This window comes from Podarcis raffonei, chromosome 4 (genome assembly GCF_027172205.1).
Source record: "Podarcis raffonei isolate rPodRaf1 chromosome 4, rPodRaf1.pri, whole genome shotgun sequence".
NCBI lineage: Eukaryota > Metazoa > Chordata > Lepidosauria > Squamata > Lacertidae > Podarcis > Podarcis raffonei.
In genome coordinates, this window is record NC_070605.1 from 2,114,534 (window position 1) to 2,131,862 (window position 17,329).

General features: G+C 46.9%; 1 protein-coding gene across 2 annotated transcripts in view; it reads left to right on the forward strand.

Moving 5' to 3' along the window:
- Window positions 1–3,402: 3,402 nt before the first annotated feature.
- Window positions 3,403–17,329, forward strand: part of LOC128412038 (zinc finger protein 345-like) — a 30,326-nt gene continuing 16,399 nt past the window's right edge. The window contains exons 1-5 of one of the 2 annotated variants that reach the window (XM_053384859.1): window positions 3,403–4,401; window positions 4,600–4,681; window positions 4,976–5,058; window positions 6,385–6,511; window positions 11,547–12,524. In XM_053384859.1, coding sequence (XP_053240834.1) covers window positions 3,985–4,401; window positions 4,600–4,681; window positions 4,976–5,058; window positions 6,385–6,511; window positions 11,547–12,524 — 1,687 coding nt within the window. In that variant the 5' untranslated portion in view covers window positions 3,403–3,984. The remainder of the gene's footprint in view (window positions 4,402–4,599; window positions 4,682–4,975; window positions 5,059–6,384; window positions 6,512–11,546; window positions 12,525–17,329) is intronic. The other variant, XM_053384858.1, reaches the window with a different exon arrangement.

The window sequence follows — 17,329 nt, forward strand, 5'->3', positions numbered from 1 at the left end:
GGACCTCCGACGCAGTCAAACTCTGGGCTGGGATGACTGGCAGATGGGCTATCTTCAAAGCATTCCACATCTGACGTGCAGTCGTGTTGCCAGCTAGCGTAGCAATTTCCTCCAGAGAGACGGACAAGACTATTACGTCTATGGCTCTCGAATTCTGAGCCTCCCATCTCCCTGTCAGAGGAACTGGAGGGGCTTCACTGACAGTTTGCCAGACTCCAAACTGACGCAGCAAACTCTCACACCATTTTGCCCAGGTCTCATAATTGTCCCGATTTAACTTTGGACACTCAGCAGCTTCAGAGGCTTGGAAAAACTCCATTCCACCTCTTAACGCCAGCCGTGAGTCTTCTTCACTTCAGAGACTCCTTATCTTGGCACCCATAAATCACGAAGCCTGCTTGGCTCGGTTCCCAGGCCAATTAGGCCAGCCGGACATCAAAGAGGCTGCCGCGGCAACAGAAAAGCCTCTGCTTTCGCTTTTCCCACACATACCTCAGCAGTCTGTCGCAGTCTTACTCTCCTGCAAGTGCCGTGAATCTGGGCCCATAACCTGTTGTTGGGATACTGCCAGGGAGATAGAATCCATCTGAGCCCCCAAGCTCGTTGCCGGACGATCCATCAACCTCCCGTAGTCAGGCAATATCAGCAATTCAGCGACACTAAGCCTCAGGCTTAGTGCACACTCTGACAGCAGAATTCACACAGCAAGAAGTTGCACAGCATGAGAGCAGAACATGCATATTTACAGTTTATTTGGCGTTGGTCAGAACAAAGAAGGCATGACCGTCTGCTCCGACTGCTCAGGCAAAACAGGCAAAAACGAAATGAACTTACAACATAAACATCCTGTGAGACAGGAGCTTACGCAGGCTGTTATACAAACATCCTGCTCCCCTTTAAGGTGGAACGGAAATATCCTAACATTCCAATCCCTCTCACCTCAATTATGCGGTGAGTAAAATTAACAGGGCCATGCGCAACACCATGCACCAATTTGGTGGGTTCCCTATCCCACATCCCACCATCACATCAGATATAGTTGACCTATTCCGGGGGGACGGGGTGCACCTGACCCCACTGGGCAATGACGTCTGGCTCCACGACTTGCGACAAGCCCTTGGGGACTGGATAGATTGCGGGGTTTGATTGGTCCTCGGTTGTGGGACTTGGCAGCGAGGCCCCTTAGGGCCTCGAGTGGCGGTTCTAGGCCTTGGCAAGGTCTAACATCAAGTTGGGGGGGGGGATGCAGTCATGCTTGCAGGGCCCATTGAAGGGCAAAACCGGGGGTCCCTGGCCCTAGAGCGGCGGCATGTAGGTCAAACTCCCCGGACGAGGTCAGTGGAAGGGCATGCTGTGTAAGTTTGCGCTTTGCAGTCCCCTCTCACTGGGCCTCAACTGCCTGCATATCCTCAGCCAGGCGGGCTGAGAGGGTTACCTGCCAAGGCCTGTGCCAAGTTTCCCACTTCTGAAGCTCAATAAAGTTGTGGCCAATTTGAACCCATACTCTGGTCTCTTGTGTTATCATTTGGGAAAAGGGGTAGGCACCACAGACAGGGTTTAGCGCGTGTGCCCGCAGATGTAAATATCTCTTTTGTTACACTCGATGGGTGTTTGGTGGAGGGCAAAGGGAACCATAAGGAACGCAGGTGGCACTGTGGGTCAAACCACAGAGCCTAGGACTTGCAGATCAGAAGGACGGCGGTTCAAATCCCCACGACCGGGTGAGCTCCCGTTGCTCAGTCCCTGCTCTTGCCAACCTAGCAGTTTGAAAGCACGTCAAAGAGCAAGTAAATAAATAGGTACCGTTCCGTTGGGAAGGGAAACGGCGTTTCCGTGCACTGCTCTGGTTCGCCAGAAGCGGCTTAGTCATACTGGCCACATGACCCAGAAGCAAGATGAGCGCCGCAACCCCAGAGTCGGCCATGACTGGAACAAATGGACAGGGTCCCTCTACCTTTACAGGGACCATGGGGCGGGGTCCAGGATGCTCAGATTGCTGCCACCAGACCTCTCCTTTCATGATGTAACCATGATGTATTAGTGGTATAGTTGGGGTCGTATAACATGGGGATTAGCAGCTGATAAATGTTTGGGGACTCTCTTGTTCTGGGCATCCATCTTGTTCCACCTTGTGGCAGGTGGGAGTCCTGTCGCCACAGTCTTCAATAAAGACCAAGCCTACTGGCTGCTCTTTTGCTCTGGTATTCCCGGCTGGTGTCCTTGTTTTTTGTCCAAGGGAAGCCTCAGATTTCTCCATTAACAAAACGTACCCAAAGCCTTCAAAATGTGCACTTTCCTGCATTTTGCAGCTCAGCAATGTATAGTCCCAGGAGAGGCAGGAACAGCGTGTCTTCCTGTTCCTCCCTCAGCTGAGATCTGCCTGGATGGAGACCTGGGAGCCACCTCTCAATATCTGGAGGGCTGACCCATGGAAGAGGGAGCCAGCTTGTTTTCTCCTGCCCTAGAGGGGAGCACCCAGAATAAGGGACCCAGAGGACCAGAAAGCAGTTTCTTCTGACGGGAAGAGCAGCAGAATCCCTTGGGAGATGGCGGACTCTCCTTCCTTGGAGGTTTTGAAGCAGAGGGTGGATGCTTTGGCTGAGATTCCTGCCTTGCAGGGGGCTGGAATAGATGACCCTTAGGGCTCCCTCCCATTGTAGGATGAGCTTCCTTGCTTCCTGCAAACCCCTTTTCCCTGCAACCTCTTCCTCCAGTTTCTGGCCAAGGGAGGGAGCGGATCACAGACCAACCAAGAGCGTCCCCTCCAAATGAGCATCTCTGGGATTGTGCAATGCAGGAAAGAAAAGGCAGAGAGGACTGAGCAGGGTGGACTCGGCTTTGCAAGGGTTAAAGGGAACCGAGCTGCATTCCTAGAGGGGAAAGGAAGTAAAGGGGGGCCAGGTCCTCCAGAGGAAAAGCCCCTCCCTCCCCTTCTTGCAAGCGGGGGGGGGGTTTGCTTTCTGCTATTGCAAATGCTGCATTGTTCTCTTCCACGGGAATCTGGTGAGTCTCCTCTCTCCCCCCCCAGGAGGGTGCAGTGGGGAGAAGGGGGGGTCCCAGGGATGCAGCAGGGGAGGGTGGCTCATGTGGGGGGGCAGACCCCGGGAGCAGGGGGTCCTGCCAGGGAGGGGCGAGGTGGCAGGAACTGTCTCCTTCCTTTAGATCTTTGGGGGGGAGGGGAGGAGGTTACCGCCCCCCCTTCCCAAAAAACATTATTCAGAGCCCCCTGGGAAATCTAGCAGATAGAAATCTAGCTTCTTTAAAGAAGGCTATCAGTACGACTTCTGTCGTGAGTGACACGGGTCAGCGTCATTGCACAAGAGAGGAAACGTGTATGAATGGTTGCTCCAAAACCTCTTTGTCTCTTTCCTTTCTTCCTTTCTCCTTATTGGCAGAGGAGGCAAGCCAAGCAGATCAAGCCAAGCTTTATGAGGAGCTGGGTATGTTGAGTTGCAGAGGAGGAGACAGAGAGGAGATAGGAGAGCCATGTCACCTGGGCGTAGGATTCCAACCAATGTCTTCAAGCTACAAGAAAGGAGATTTGGACTCAACACTCCTAGTCATTTTTCACGAGGCACCAATGACTCCCTTGTCAATCAGTTCTGACTTCATGCATTGACTGGAAGGAAGGAGCAACCAGGCTGAGTCCCCTCGCATTAATCTCTTCGCTTGCCTCCACGTTTCCACAATCTCCCTTCTAGAGGCCTACATCTCCTCCTCCTTCTCCTCCTCCTCCTCCTCCTCCTCCTTTTTTGAAAGATAGCTCAGAGTCTGGGCTGTGGTGCAGTCCTACCCTGGTTCCCAGCAAGACTCATCCATGGATGCTCAGGGAACCTTTTTCTTCTCCTGATATTGTACAGCTTTTGTAACAGAACAATGTATTTGCTTTGTAGGATTTGCTAGAGCTTTTCATTAAGACGGACAGAACTTGGCAGAAGACCAAAGGGTTCCTTCCGATCTCTCAGAGGCTTCCTGAGACCGCAGATGGATGAGCAAGACACAGCTGGCCCTGAAGCAGGAAGAGGCCATGCAATCCAAACTGGGAGCAGTGAGGGATTCTGGGAAAACTCTGGGCAGAAGATCCTGGTAGAGGAGGACACCCTCCGCTCAGAGGTGCAGAGCCAGCAATTCAGGCAGTTCTGCTTCCAGGAGGCCAAAGGACCCCGAGAGGTTTGCAGCCGACTCTACCACTTTTGCCATCTGTGGCTGAAGCCAGAAAGGCACACGAAAGCTGAGATGCTGGACCTGGTGATCTTGGAGCAGTTCCTGGCTGTCCTTCCACCGGAGATGGAGAGCTGGGTGAGGGACTGTGGAGCGGAGACCAGTTCCCAGGCGGTGTCGCTGGCCGAAGGATTCCTCCTGAGTCAGGCAGAGGAGAGAAAGCAGGCAGAGAGAAAGCAGGTGAGAGAGACTTTCCTCTGGATACTCCCAAGGGGCTCCAAACAGGATGGAGAACATCCCATAATGATCTGCTGTTGGCCCATCCTTTTTCTGCATCCATGGAATGAGTTCTGACATCCTTAAAGATTCTGTCTTTGTCATTCTCTTTCTAACATTTCTCACCATTCATTTAGTTTTGAATCCTTGTTTTTCTTTCAGAAAAGGGATCGTTTTGCAGAAATGGATCTGGATTCCTGTGAGGCAGAGAGGGCTCCGTTGGACACCAGAGAGAGGCCACTGGGTAAGGAGGAAGGTGGCTTTTCTCCGTTTGGTCTTGTTCTGTTGGTTTTCCAACTCATCCGAGGGTTCTTTTAATCTTGGGTGTTGTTTTTTTTTGAGGGGTGGGGGTTGGGAACAAGGGTTCAGAGGAGGGGAGATGTATTTCTGCACACCTAACATGAAATGGGCACAAACCTTCAACTGCACTCAGCAGGTAGGCTTTCTCAAAGCCCATCTTTAGTTAGAGATGTCCTGTTTCCCCTGTGAGAGAAGCAGGCACTCCTGGCATCCTGCTTACCTTTTTTTTCTTTTGCAGGTGAAAGAATGAAGCCAGAAAGACCTCCTGATCCATCTTTTCATGGGGGCAGAAGGGAAGCAGCGGCTGTGGAACCAGATCAGGTCAGGGGAAGCTGCCTTGTGGGGACAGAGGCTGAGGGACGGAGCAATGTCATGGACTGGTTGGGCACAGAGGAATGGTGGGAGGAAGCAGCCGGGGAACCAGGAAGGGAAGACGTCTCAGAGCCCAAGGAGTGAAGGTTGAGGAAGGATTGGCGGTCAGAGGGAGAAGCCTGGGAAGAGGAGGTGTCAGAGGCTGAAGGGGAAACAGGGCTTAGTGAGCTGGGAGACTGTGTGGCAGAATGCAGTCCAGAATCAGAGGCAGAAGAGGAAGGAGGCGAGTGGGAGAGGAAGGTCGAGAGGCAGAGGTGAGTCAGGATAAGGAGGAGCCACCGGGGGCTCCCTCTCCTTCTGCCAGAATCCACCCTCCCTGCTTGTCTCTCAGAGCCAGCAAATGGCTTACAATGGAGGAGCAAAGGCAGGTTGCACACTGGCGCATTGTTTGATCGCTCCCCAGAAACCCCAGAGAGGAGGGGACTTGAAAAGCTGTGGGGAGCCGGGGGCCTTCACTCTCAGCAACTGCTTTTGTGGAGGAAGAGGCTCAGGGAATGAGCTGCTGTTTTCATAAAGCCCAAAACTCAGCCAAGTCTGCGAATATCGTGTTCTTGCTGATAAAGAGTTAAATACAGCTGTGAACTGTGGGATTTCCTGCCCAGATAACTCTGTGACACCAGCCTTCTGAATGTTGGCAGTAGGATTCATCTGTAGTTGCAGTTTTCATGGAATCCTAGAGTTGAAAGGGACCCCAAGGGTCATCAAGTCCCACCCCCTGCATTGCAGGAGTCTCAGCTAGATCCTCCAAGACAGATGGCCATCCAAACTAGGCTTCTTTTATTTCTATATTCATCAATGAATGCTAAAATAGGCTTCTAAGCAGCGGACAGACGAGTACAAATAGTGGCCAGGATTCACCTAGCCAGCCCCATCCGCTGCAAAATGGGGCCTGCCCCCCATTCCTCCCCCTCTCCATGCCCCCATGAACCCCTTGAATTTGGCTCTAGGGCATTGGAAGGGAACCTCCCCAGAACAGCACACGAGGAGAGGAGAAAGTGGATCCTTCCATCGGGGAAACTGGAATGCTTGCGAAGGCAGAGAAACGTAAACATAAGCTGGAGTACCACCTATTTGCAAAAAGACGAATACCCACACTTAAAATGCAGAATAAAAGAATTCAATTAAAGCGTTAAAATAGGTACCCATAATTAAAGTATGCAGCAAAGCAATCCTATTGAAATAACACAGCAATTAACAGGAAGGAAATAACAGAGCATTGTGTAGCAGATTATATTTCTGCTGTCACAGAGAAGGACATTTCCCTTTTTCTTTTAGGGTCCAGTGTGCTTTGAAGATGTCGCTGTTCGTTTCACAGACGAGGAGTGGGAGTTGCTGGATCCTGACCAGAGAGCTCTGCATAAGGACGTCATGGAGGAGAATTGGGGGATCGTGGCCTCTCTTGGTAAGGCTCCCTATGGGATCGTCCTAGCTGCCAGGAAATTCAAAAAATACCTCTATGTGACAAACCTCATATATTTTCACAGCACCCCCTACAACACCTGGGAACCCAACACCCCCACAAGAAATAGTAAATTACAGTTTTTTCTGTGAACAATCTTCCTCCAGTTCTGCCTCCTTCTACCACAGTTGGGCTGATCTGAACTGCCCAGGCATCTTAAATGTCAGCTTCAGAGTTGTTCGGAAAGATAAGTAGCTTCTGTCAGGATTTCTGTTTTTGTTTTTGCTGCTGTCAGTCTTGGGTTGACCAAAGAGACGACTGACACTGGAGATGGAGGGGATGCCATGACTGGGCCAAACAACATCTGCCCCAGAGAAGAGCCAGGCTGATTGAATCTCAGGTAGTAGTAGCAGTGATAATAATAGCAATGGCTGATTAGAGCGTGTCCAGACGAGGTGCGGGCTCCCCTGGGGGATATCATCAATTTGTCTCTTGGCACCGGGATATTCCCAGGGGAACTGAAGGAGGCAGTGGTGCACCCGCTCTTAAAGAAAACATCATTAGATCCCTTAGATCTATCCAATTACCGCCCGGTTTCGAATCTTCCATTCCTGGGTAAGGTGATTGAGAGAGCGGTTGCTGAACAGCTTGGTGGGTTTCTGGATGAAACATCAGCTCTGGATCCATTCCAGTCCGGCTTCCGCGCTGGTCATGGGACCGAGACGGCTCTGGTCGCCCTAACAGATGATCTCCGCAGGCAGCTGGATCGAGGCGGGTCGGGGCTGCTGATTCTTCTAGACCTGTCAGCAGCCTTCGACATGGTCGATCATGAACTCCTGGACCACCGCCTTGCCGACGTGGGGATCCAGGGCACAGTCCTTCAATGGCTGCGCTCGTTTCTCTCTGGTTGGGGACAGAGGGTGGCGCTTGGGGGGGAATTGTCATCGCGCCACTCCTTGGTGTGTGGAGTGCCTCAGGGTGTGATACTATCCCCGATGCTTTTTAACATCTTTATGCGCCCCCTCGCCCAGCTTGTCCGGAGTTTTGGGCTGGGTTGCCATCAGTATGCCGATGACACCCAACTCTATCTGTTGATGGATGGCCATCCTGACTCGGCCCCAGACACACTGACCAGATGTCTGGAAGCTGTGGCTGGATGGTTATGTGGGAGCCGGTTGAAGTTAAATCCTTCAAAGACAGAGGTCCTCTGGCTGGGACGGGACGATATGGGATTGAGGGGGCAACTCCCATCTCTTGCGGGGGCACAATTAGTGCCAGCACCGTCCGTTAAGAGTTTGGGTGTAATCTTCGATACCTCCCTTTCCATGGAGGCGCAGATTGCAGCTATAACAAAGGCGGCATTTTTCCATCTTTGCCAAGCTAAGCAGTTGGCCCCTTATCTCTCTCGCCCTGACCTAGCCACTGTGATCCACGCGACGGTCACCTCCAGACTGGATTACTGTAACTCGCTCTACGTGGGGCTGCCCTTGAGACTGACCCAGAAACTCCAGCGGGTGCAGAATGCCGCGGCGAGACTCCTTATGGGGTCTTTACTGCAAGATCACATTCATCCGGTACTATACCAGCTGCACTGGCTCCCGGTGGAGTACAGGATCAGGTTTAAGGTGCTGGTTTTAACCTTTAAAGCCCTATACTGCCTAGGGAGACTTCCGGGTTGGTGCCTCCGGTAATGGCGGAATTCCTCTGATCGGGAGTAATTTGCCCCGTGGGAATTTGGGTCTGGCCGCCATGGCGAAGGCGGAGACCTGCAAGAAATCACAGGCGGGAGAAGCCTGTGAGCGTGGGATTCGGCGGGCACCTTTTGCGCCTCCCCTACTCGCAGGGAAACCCGGTTTCGGGGATCCAGAGCGAAGTGGGGTGAGCAGCGCGGTGCTTCAAATTGTCTGCTTCTTCCACGGAGCGAAGCCGCATAGCTGTTGCTGGAGAGCACTGACTTTTTCCTGTGGACAATTTGACTCCAAAGTAATTACCCGTGAGTAGAGCTGAAGCGGGAGAATTGGATTTTAAACGTTTAATTTGGCATCGAAATGGGGAGGTTCAATACAGGAAGTCCGCCTTCCCTATTTGTAAATAGACTGAGGCAAGGAGGCTGCAAACTGAAGTCTTGGAAAGCCTTCTGTAAAAGACTAAATTTCCATCGGTAAAGAGCATAAAACCCCCCTTGGAGGCAGGAGAAGAGGGGGGGAAGTTGCGGACTGAGTATGCCTACAGGAGAGAGTGAAGAGAGTTAAAATACCGCCGCTCTGACCTTGGAAACGGGCTGCTAGCAGGACTGACGTTTTGGAATGTTCATTGACAGCACTTAGAACGTTCCTTGACAGCTAGCAAAATAAGAGAAATACATTGTTTCTACTGTCTCCGGCTGCTTCTAAAAAGGAGTAAAAAGTAACTGAAAACTGAAACTAACTTTGGATTGTATGAGTTGCGTTTAAAGGGGACATTATTGACTATTATAAATAGAAACTGTTTCCCCCTAGTGGAAATCTCTGAAATTGGTTGCTTTATAAGAGCTGGGCTAGGGGAATTTCCAGCTGCAAGATAAAAAATTGTGAGACTCTGGGATTGACCTTGAATCTCTTAAGTGTTATGGCAAATGGAAAGGAAAAAAACAGACGAAATGTCGACAGAAGAGGCCTTAGTGGTCGCATTAGTGAAAATTAACGATTCGCTGGAACAGCTTCACAAGAAAACAGACGTGATAAATGTGAAAGTTGATGCTGCAAATATTAAAATCGACTTAATTGTAGAAAGTTTAAATAATCTGGGACAAAAGGTGAACACCAATACAGAAACCGTCCAGAAATTGATACAGGAATCTACTTTGATACGGCAAACTGCGGATGAAGTCAGGGAGAAAACCCTTGTTGCTGAATGTAAAGCAATACAATTGGAGAGAGAGAGAGTCCCATCCATTCAAAGGCAACTCGATGAACATAAGCTGACATTTGTTATGATGGAACTTAAAGAAAAACAGACGAATTTGAGGACCAGAGCCCTACCTGAATTGGGAAAGGAAAGCTTGACAGAGTTTCAGGAGGAGACAGGACTAACATCGGTTGAGAAAGAGAGGTATTTGGGGGTCAGTAGGACCGCCAAAAATGTGAATCTATTTAAGGATAACTGTGAGGGACGTTGGATTGAAGAGAAGGGGGATTGGGAAATATGGATAAATCTGAAGTTGTTATTGTTGGGACGAGTTGTGGTGGGGATGAGGGTTGCTGTGTTGCCAGGGATGTTGCTTTCGTTTCAAACAGTGCAAGTTTTGGATGGGAGGGATTGTTTCAGGAGGTGGCAGAGGGATGTTTCTAGATTTGTTTGGCAGGGCAGGAAGCCTCGAGTAAAATTTAAGATATTGACGGATGCCAAAGAAGGAGGTGGACTTGCCCTGCCAGACCCCTAAACTTTGTTGTGAACCATCTGCTTTTTGCTGGCTGAGAGAATGGCTGCTTCTTGAAAGCACTGAAGTGCTGGATAATGGCAGATGAAGTTGATGGACTATATGGAATTGGCAGAAATGACTGGCAAGATCCGAGACCAGGGAGAAGAGTCGGTGGAAGAAGACTGGGGAAAGTTTAAAGACTATTTATAGAAATATTGTAAAATCAATGAATGTTAGAAGAATGTTGGAATGAAGTTATATGGCTTTAGTAGAAATGTTATAAGGAATTAAGTATAAATAGATTAATAGAGTATTAAAGGAAAAATAAGGTTAAAATGTGTTAAGATAATTATAGGATAGAAAACGGGAAGATGGAAAGGAATTGCTGAAATAATTAATAGAAGTGGAATACAAAAAGGGAGGTGTGAGGAGGCCGTGGAAATATGTGAAAGAAAGATAAGATATTGAAATTTTTTTCTTCTTTTTTTTGATGTGTTTTTAAATTGTTTTTGTTTTGTCTTGTTAGTTTAATGTTTTAGTGTTATGTAGTGTTTTTGTATTGTAATGTACTGTTTTTTCTTTTTTTTGTAAGTGTTTAAATTGTTGTAAAAGTAATAAATATTATTTTAAAAAATAAATAAATAAAGCCCTATACGGCCTAGGACCCTCGTACCTACGGGACCACCTCTCCTCGTATGCCCCACAGAGGAACCTACGGTCTGCAAATAAAAACATCCTGAAGGTCCCAGGCCACAGAGAGGTTAGGCTGGCCTCAACTAGAGCCAGGGCTTTCTCGGCTGCGGCTCCAATCTGGTGGAATGCTCTGTCACAAGAGACTAGGGCCCTGCGGGACCTGACGTCTTTCCGCAGGGCCTGCAAGACAGAGTTGTTCCACCAGGCTTTGGGTCAGGGCGCAGCCTAACTCCCTCCTCTGGCAACCTGCATAGAATTTTGCTTAACGGTTGCCATCAATTTGATTTTAATTAATTTTTATAATGAAATGTTTTTAGAATGTTGGATTATTTGATTGTTTGATTATTTGATTGTTGTTAGCTGCCCTGAGCCCGGCTTCGGCTGGGGAGGGCGGGATATAAATAACATTTATTATTATTATTATTATTATTATTATTATTAATTTTTATTTATACCCTGACCATCTGGTTGGGTTGCCCCAGCCAATCTGGGAAGCTTCCAACACATATACAGTCGTACTTCTGGTTGCGAATGGGATCCATTAGGGAGTTCCGGCCAGATAACGAGGTTTTCGCAACCCGAAGATCACTGTTCTGTGCATGCGTATGGATTTGCCACTTTCATCAGCTGAAGTTTATATAACGTGAGGCTTACGTAACTCGAGGTGCTACTGTAAAAACATGAAACAGTAATAATAACAATCTAATCCAATGCAAAAAGTACAAAAATTTTACAAAAAGTACAATTTTTTTAAAATGAGTAACTTACTTCAAACAAAGCAACATTCAACCAACGATTAGAATCCAGTAATAAATACATTGGTTTATTACAAATAACAAAGGTAATGAACACTGCCTTCTCTACAACAAATCTAATGAGCATTATTCCTTAACTGGGGGCTCCATTTGTTCCTGAGGCTCTAATCCCTTTTTCTCTCCATTGCAGATTGTGATGAATTGGAAATCAAGATCAAAGGTGACCACAACACAATCTGCAGAGTGGAGAAGGCACGTAAAAATTTGGAATGTGGAAAGAGCTGCAGTCAGAGCTCCCATTCCAGTTCCCATCAACAAAATCTCATTGGAAAGAAACCCCATCGGTGCATTGAATGTGGAAAGATATTCAGTATGAGCTCCTCTCTCACTTCCCATCAAAGAATTCATACAGGGGAGAAACGCTATCAGTGTGTGGAATGTGGAAAGAGCTTCAGTAGAAGCTCCGATCTCACTAAACATCAAAGAATTCATACAGGGGAAAAACCCTATCAGTGTGTGGAATGTGGAAAGAGCTTCAGTCACAGCCACAATCTCACTTCCCATCAAAGAATTCATACAGGGGAGAAACCCTATCAGTGTGTGGAATGTGGAAAGAGCTTCAGTAGAAGCTCCGATCTCATTAAACATCAAATAATTCATACAGGGGAGAAACCCTATCAGTGTGTGGAATGTGGAAAGAGCTTCAATAGAAGCTCCACTCTCACTAAACATCAAAGAATACATACAGGGGAGAAACCCTATCAGTGTGTGGAATGTGGAAAGAGCTTCAGTAGCAGTTTAGATTGCACTTCCCATCAAAGAATTCACATAGGGGAGAAACCCTATCAGTGCATGGAATGTGGAAAGAGCTTCAGTAGAAGCTCCGATCTCACTAAACACCAAAGAATTCATACAGGGGAGAAACCATATAAATGCTTTGAATGTGGAAAGAGCTTTAGTAAGAGCTGCACTCTCACTTCCCATCAAAGAATTCATACAGGGGAGAAACCGTATCAGTGTGTGGAATGTGGTAAGAGTTTCAGTCAGAACTCCTCTCTCACTTCCCATCAAAGAATTCATACAGGGGAGAAACCCTATCAGTGCCTGGAATGTGGAAAGAGTTTCAGCCAGAGAGGCCATCTGAATACCCATCAAAGAATTCATACAAGGACAGAACATTTTTTATGTATGCAACAACAGCAGAAAGAATACTTCTCGCCAAGTATTGGAAGACACAAGATTTACCCACCGTGGAAGAATGGCAGATGCAAGTGATCGACTACATGGAGATGGCTGAAATGACTGGCAGAATCCAGGACCAGGGAGAAGAACTGATGGAACAGGATTGGAAAAAGTTTAAGGACTATTTACAAAAATATTGCAAAATGTTTGAGTGTTAACATGATGTGGGAAGTGAAGGTAACAGGGCATGTGGGATTTGGTTAAATGTGAACGAAAAGAAGAATTTCAAAAAGGAGAAGGGGGCTATGAACAGAATAAAATTATGTCTTAGTATATAAGATGAGGAATGGGCTAAGATAACGAAAACTTGGGACATAATAATTAGAAAAATATAATTGTAAGCATGGCTTGAATAAGGGTTTGAACTTGCTGAATTAGATTGGAATAAAGAGGAACACAAAAAAGGGAGATGTGAGGAGGTCAGGACAGAGGGACATGGAATTTTGTAACTTTTTAAAGTGGATTTTTCTTTTTTCTATTCTTCTTTTTTGCTATATATTTTTGTTTTTTGATTTTTCTGTGGGCTTTAATAAATGGAATGATCTATGTGAAATGATGAACTTTTTGTTTTGTAAAACTTTAATAAACATTTATTTAAAAAAACAACAAAGAATTCATACAAGGGAGAATCACGGAATTGTAGAATTTTCGAGCTTGAAGTGATCCCTGGTGCAATCTATTCCACCCCTTGTGATGCTGGCATAGCAAGTAAAGCATCCATGACAGATGACCATCCAACTTCATTTGAAAACCTCAAAGAATGGAAATTCCAGAACTCCCAAGGGAGTCCAATCCACTAACAGCTCTTGCTGTCAAAAAGTTCTTCCGCATGTTTAGTCAGTCTTTTTTAAAAACAAAACAAAACTTGAAGGCATTGGTTTGTGTCCTACCCTGTGGAGCAGGCGTCCTATTGGGAAGACCCAGTTCTCTGAGTGCATGTTCTGGAAGTTGGGCAATAGGGGCAGTACAGGATTCCTTTTGGTGTACCGACCTCCCCACTGCACCAAGGATTCCCTGCCTGAGCTGCTCCAGGTCATGGCGGATGTTCTCCTGGAGACACCTAGTTTGGTTGTCCTAGGGGATTTTAACATCCACACCGACACGACCTTACAAGGGGCCGCTTGGGACTTCGTGGAAAGCATGGCCTCCATGGGGCTTTCCCTGAATATGTTTGGCCCAACTCATAGTCACGGACATGCCTTAGACCTGGTGTTCACCTCTATGGATGTTGGTTATCTGACACTAAGTAAAAGTGAAACTAAAGAATTGCCATGGTCAGATCACTTCCTGGTGCAACTGGACTTCTCCGCGAACCTTCCCCTCTTCAGGGAAGTGGGACCGATTCAGATGGTCCGCCCCTTAATGGATCCAAATGGTTTCCAGAGAGCGGTAGGGGATGCTTTATCCCATGTTGATGGCCTTTCAGCTGATTCCCTGGTGGCCCGCTGAAATGTGGAGTTAACCAGGGCTATTGACTGTTTGGCTCCGAAGCGCCCTCTCCGATTGCATGGAGCCCGGACAGCCCCGTGGTTTTCTTCGGAGCTGAGGGTGATGAAACAATCGCTGAGACGGCTAGAGTGCCGGTGGCGGATAACCCATTCTGAATCTGAGCGGACACGGGCTAGAGCTCAATTTTGAGCCTACCAAGTGCTGATAGTGACAGCAAAGAAGACTTTCTTCACCGCCTCTATTACATCTGCGGAAAACAGCAGCAGGAGACTCTTTCAGGTGGTTCACAATTTAACAGAACCACCTGCTCCAGTAGGGCCCAGTACAGGCCACATGATCTCCTGCAATGATTTTGCAAAGTTTTTTGCAGACAAAGTCGCTCCGATTCGAGAAGACGTAGACTCCACCGTGGGAGCAGGGCGGGAGAGTGCTAGAGTCCTGTCTAGTCAAGTTGTGTGGGATCAATTCCAATCTGTTACCCCCGAAGATATGGACAGGCTGCTTGGACGAGTGAAACCAACCACTTGTCTCCTTGATCCTTGTCCATCCTGGCTTATAAAAGCTAGCCGGAATGGGCTTCGTGGGGTGGTGAATGCTTCCCTTTAAACTTTACTATGAATCAGCAGCTTTTTGCTGGTTGAAAGAATGGCTACTTCTTGAAAACACAGACATTTTGGATTTGGAAGGTTTTAACAACGTATTTGGATGGCATGCATATCTGTGGTATGACAAGGTCAAAGCGCATAAAGCGTTTAAAAACCATATTGTTAGGAAAGCATTGTTTAATGTTTGGATAAGATATAAGGACTTATTGGAAAATAAAACCCTAAGGTGGCTGTCACCGATGGAAGCGAAAGCTCAGAAAAAGCTCAATATGGAGGTCAAATGGCCGAAATATTGGGAAATTTTGGAACAAGATGGAGATAGACTGAAACTGCAGAGTTTTGAGAAACTAAAGAACAAAGTGCGAGACTGGCTTCATTATTATCAGATAATGGAGGCATATAATTCGGACAAGAAAATTGGCTTCCAGGTGGAAAAATCAAAATTAGAAACAGAACTGTTAGAACCCAAAACTAAGATTTTGTCAAAGATGTATAACTTGCTGTTGAAATGGAATACTCAGGATGAAACGGTGAAATCTGCTATGATTAAATGGGCACAAGATGTTGGACATAACATAATGATGGCTGACTGGGAACAGTTATGGACCACAGGTATGAAGTTTATGGCATGCAATGCCCTAAGAGAGAATATTATGAAAATGATATACAGGTGGTACATGACACCAGTCAAGCTTGCGAAAATTTATCACTTGCCCGATAATAAATGTTGGAAATGTAAAGAAACTGAAGGTACATTCTTTCACCTTTGGTGGACATGCCCAAGGATTAAGGCTTTCTGGGAGACGATTTATAATGAATTGAAAAAGGTATTTAAATATACCTTCTTGAAGAAACCAGAGGCCTTTCTCCTGGGCATAGTCGGCCAATCGGTGTCAAAGAAGGATAGAACATTCTTTATGTACGCTACAACAGCAGCAAGAATACTTATTGCAAAGTATTGGAAGACACAAGACATACCCACTCTGGAAGAATGGCAGATGAAGGTGATGGACTACATGGAATTGGCGGGAATGACTGGCAGAATCCGAGACCAGGGAGAAGAGTCGGTGGAAGAAGACTAGAAGAAATTTTAAGACTATTTACAGAAATATTGCAAAATTAATGAATGCTAGAATGATGTTGGAGTGAAATTAAGTGGTTTCTAGCTGTAATGGTATAAAAGAATATGAAAAAATGGTTTTTTAATAGGTAAAAATTTAATGCTATAATGATTTAAGATTAAAAAGATCAGGATAAAATAAAGTGGGAAAGGAATTGCGGAACTAAATAAATTGAACTGGAATACAAAAAAGGGAGGTATGAGGAGGTCCGGGAAACAAGTAAATGAAAAATAAGTGATGAAAAGATTGAATTGTTTTTAACTATTTTTATTTTGTTTTTGTTTTTTTCGTTTTCATTTTGTAATACTGTAAAAACCTTAATAAAAATTTATATATATAAAAAAAACTATCGCCCAGTCTCAAATCCTCCATTCTTGGGCAAGGTGATTGAGCGAATGGTGGCTGAACAACTCCAGGCACACCTGGAGGAAGCGAACCATTTGGATCCCTTCCAGACGGGATTCAGGTCTCAGCATGGGACTTGAAACTGCCTTGGTTGCACTGGTTGATGATCTCTGGCGGGCTATGGACAAAGGTGAGAGCTGTTTCCTAGTTCTGCTGGATCTCTCAGTGGCGTTTGATACCATCGACCATAACATCCTTCTGGACCATCTTGAGGGGCTGGAAGCTGGGGGCACTGTCATACAGTGGTTCCGCTCCTTCCCCCTGGGCTGTGTTCAGCCTGGGAGTCATTTTGGACTCACAGCTGTCCATGAATGCACAGGTCAAATCTGTGTCCAGGGCAGCTGTTTACCAGCTCCAACTGGTACACAGGCTGAGACCCTATCTGCCTGCGGACTGCCTCGCCAGATTGGTGCATGCTCTGCTTATCTCCCGCTTGGACTACAGCAATGCGCTCTACAATGGGATACCTTTGAAGTTCTACCCAGATACTGAGGTCCAGCACCGAGGGCCTTCTGGAGGTTACCTCACTGTGAGAAGCTAAGTTACAGGGAACCAGCCAGAGGGCCTTCTCAGTAGTGGCGCCCTCCCTGTGGAACGCCCTCCCACCAGATGTCAAAGAGAACAACAACTACCAGACTTTTAGAAGACATCTGAAGGCAGCCCTGTTTAGGGAAGCTTTTAATGTTTGATGTGTTAGTATTTTAATATTTTATTGGAAGCCGCCCAGAGTGGCTGGGGAAGCCCAGCCAGGTGGGCGGGTATAACTAATAAATAATAATAATAATTATCATTTTATTTTCTTACTCCTGTAGTAACCTATGTTATCCATCATTTGAGAACCACGATATTGTTCTCCCTTTGGTCTTCTTTCATTTTTATCACAGTCTTTGAACTCTAATACTTTGAAGGAGCGAGGTTTTAATTTCATGAAGTGAGGCAGCTCATCCTCTATTAACAGTCGTAGCTGAGATAGGAAGTCCATGTTGAGGGTCTGGAGAGAGTGTTCAGACGGGACTTAATCTGGAGGGAGAAGCTTTGGGAAGACTCTTCTTCTGGGGTCTCCTTCCATTCGGGAGGGGAGAGATTTTCTAGGAAAAGGAGATTTCTGAGTCAGTAAATAGGACTCAGAGGATCCCCTGGGTCTGGCATAC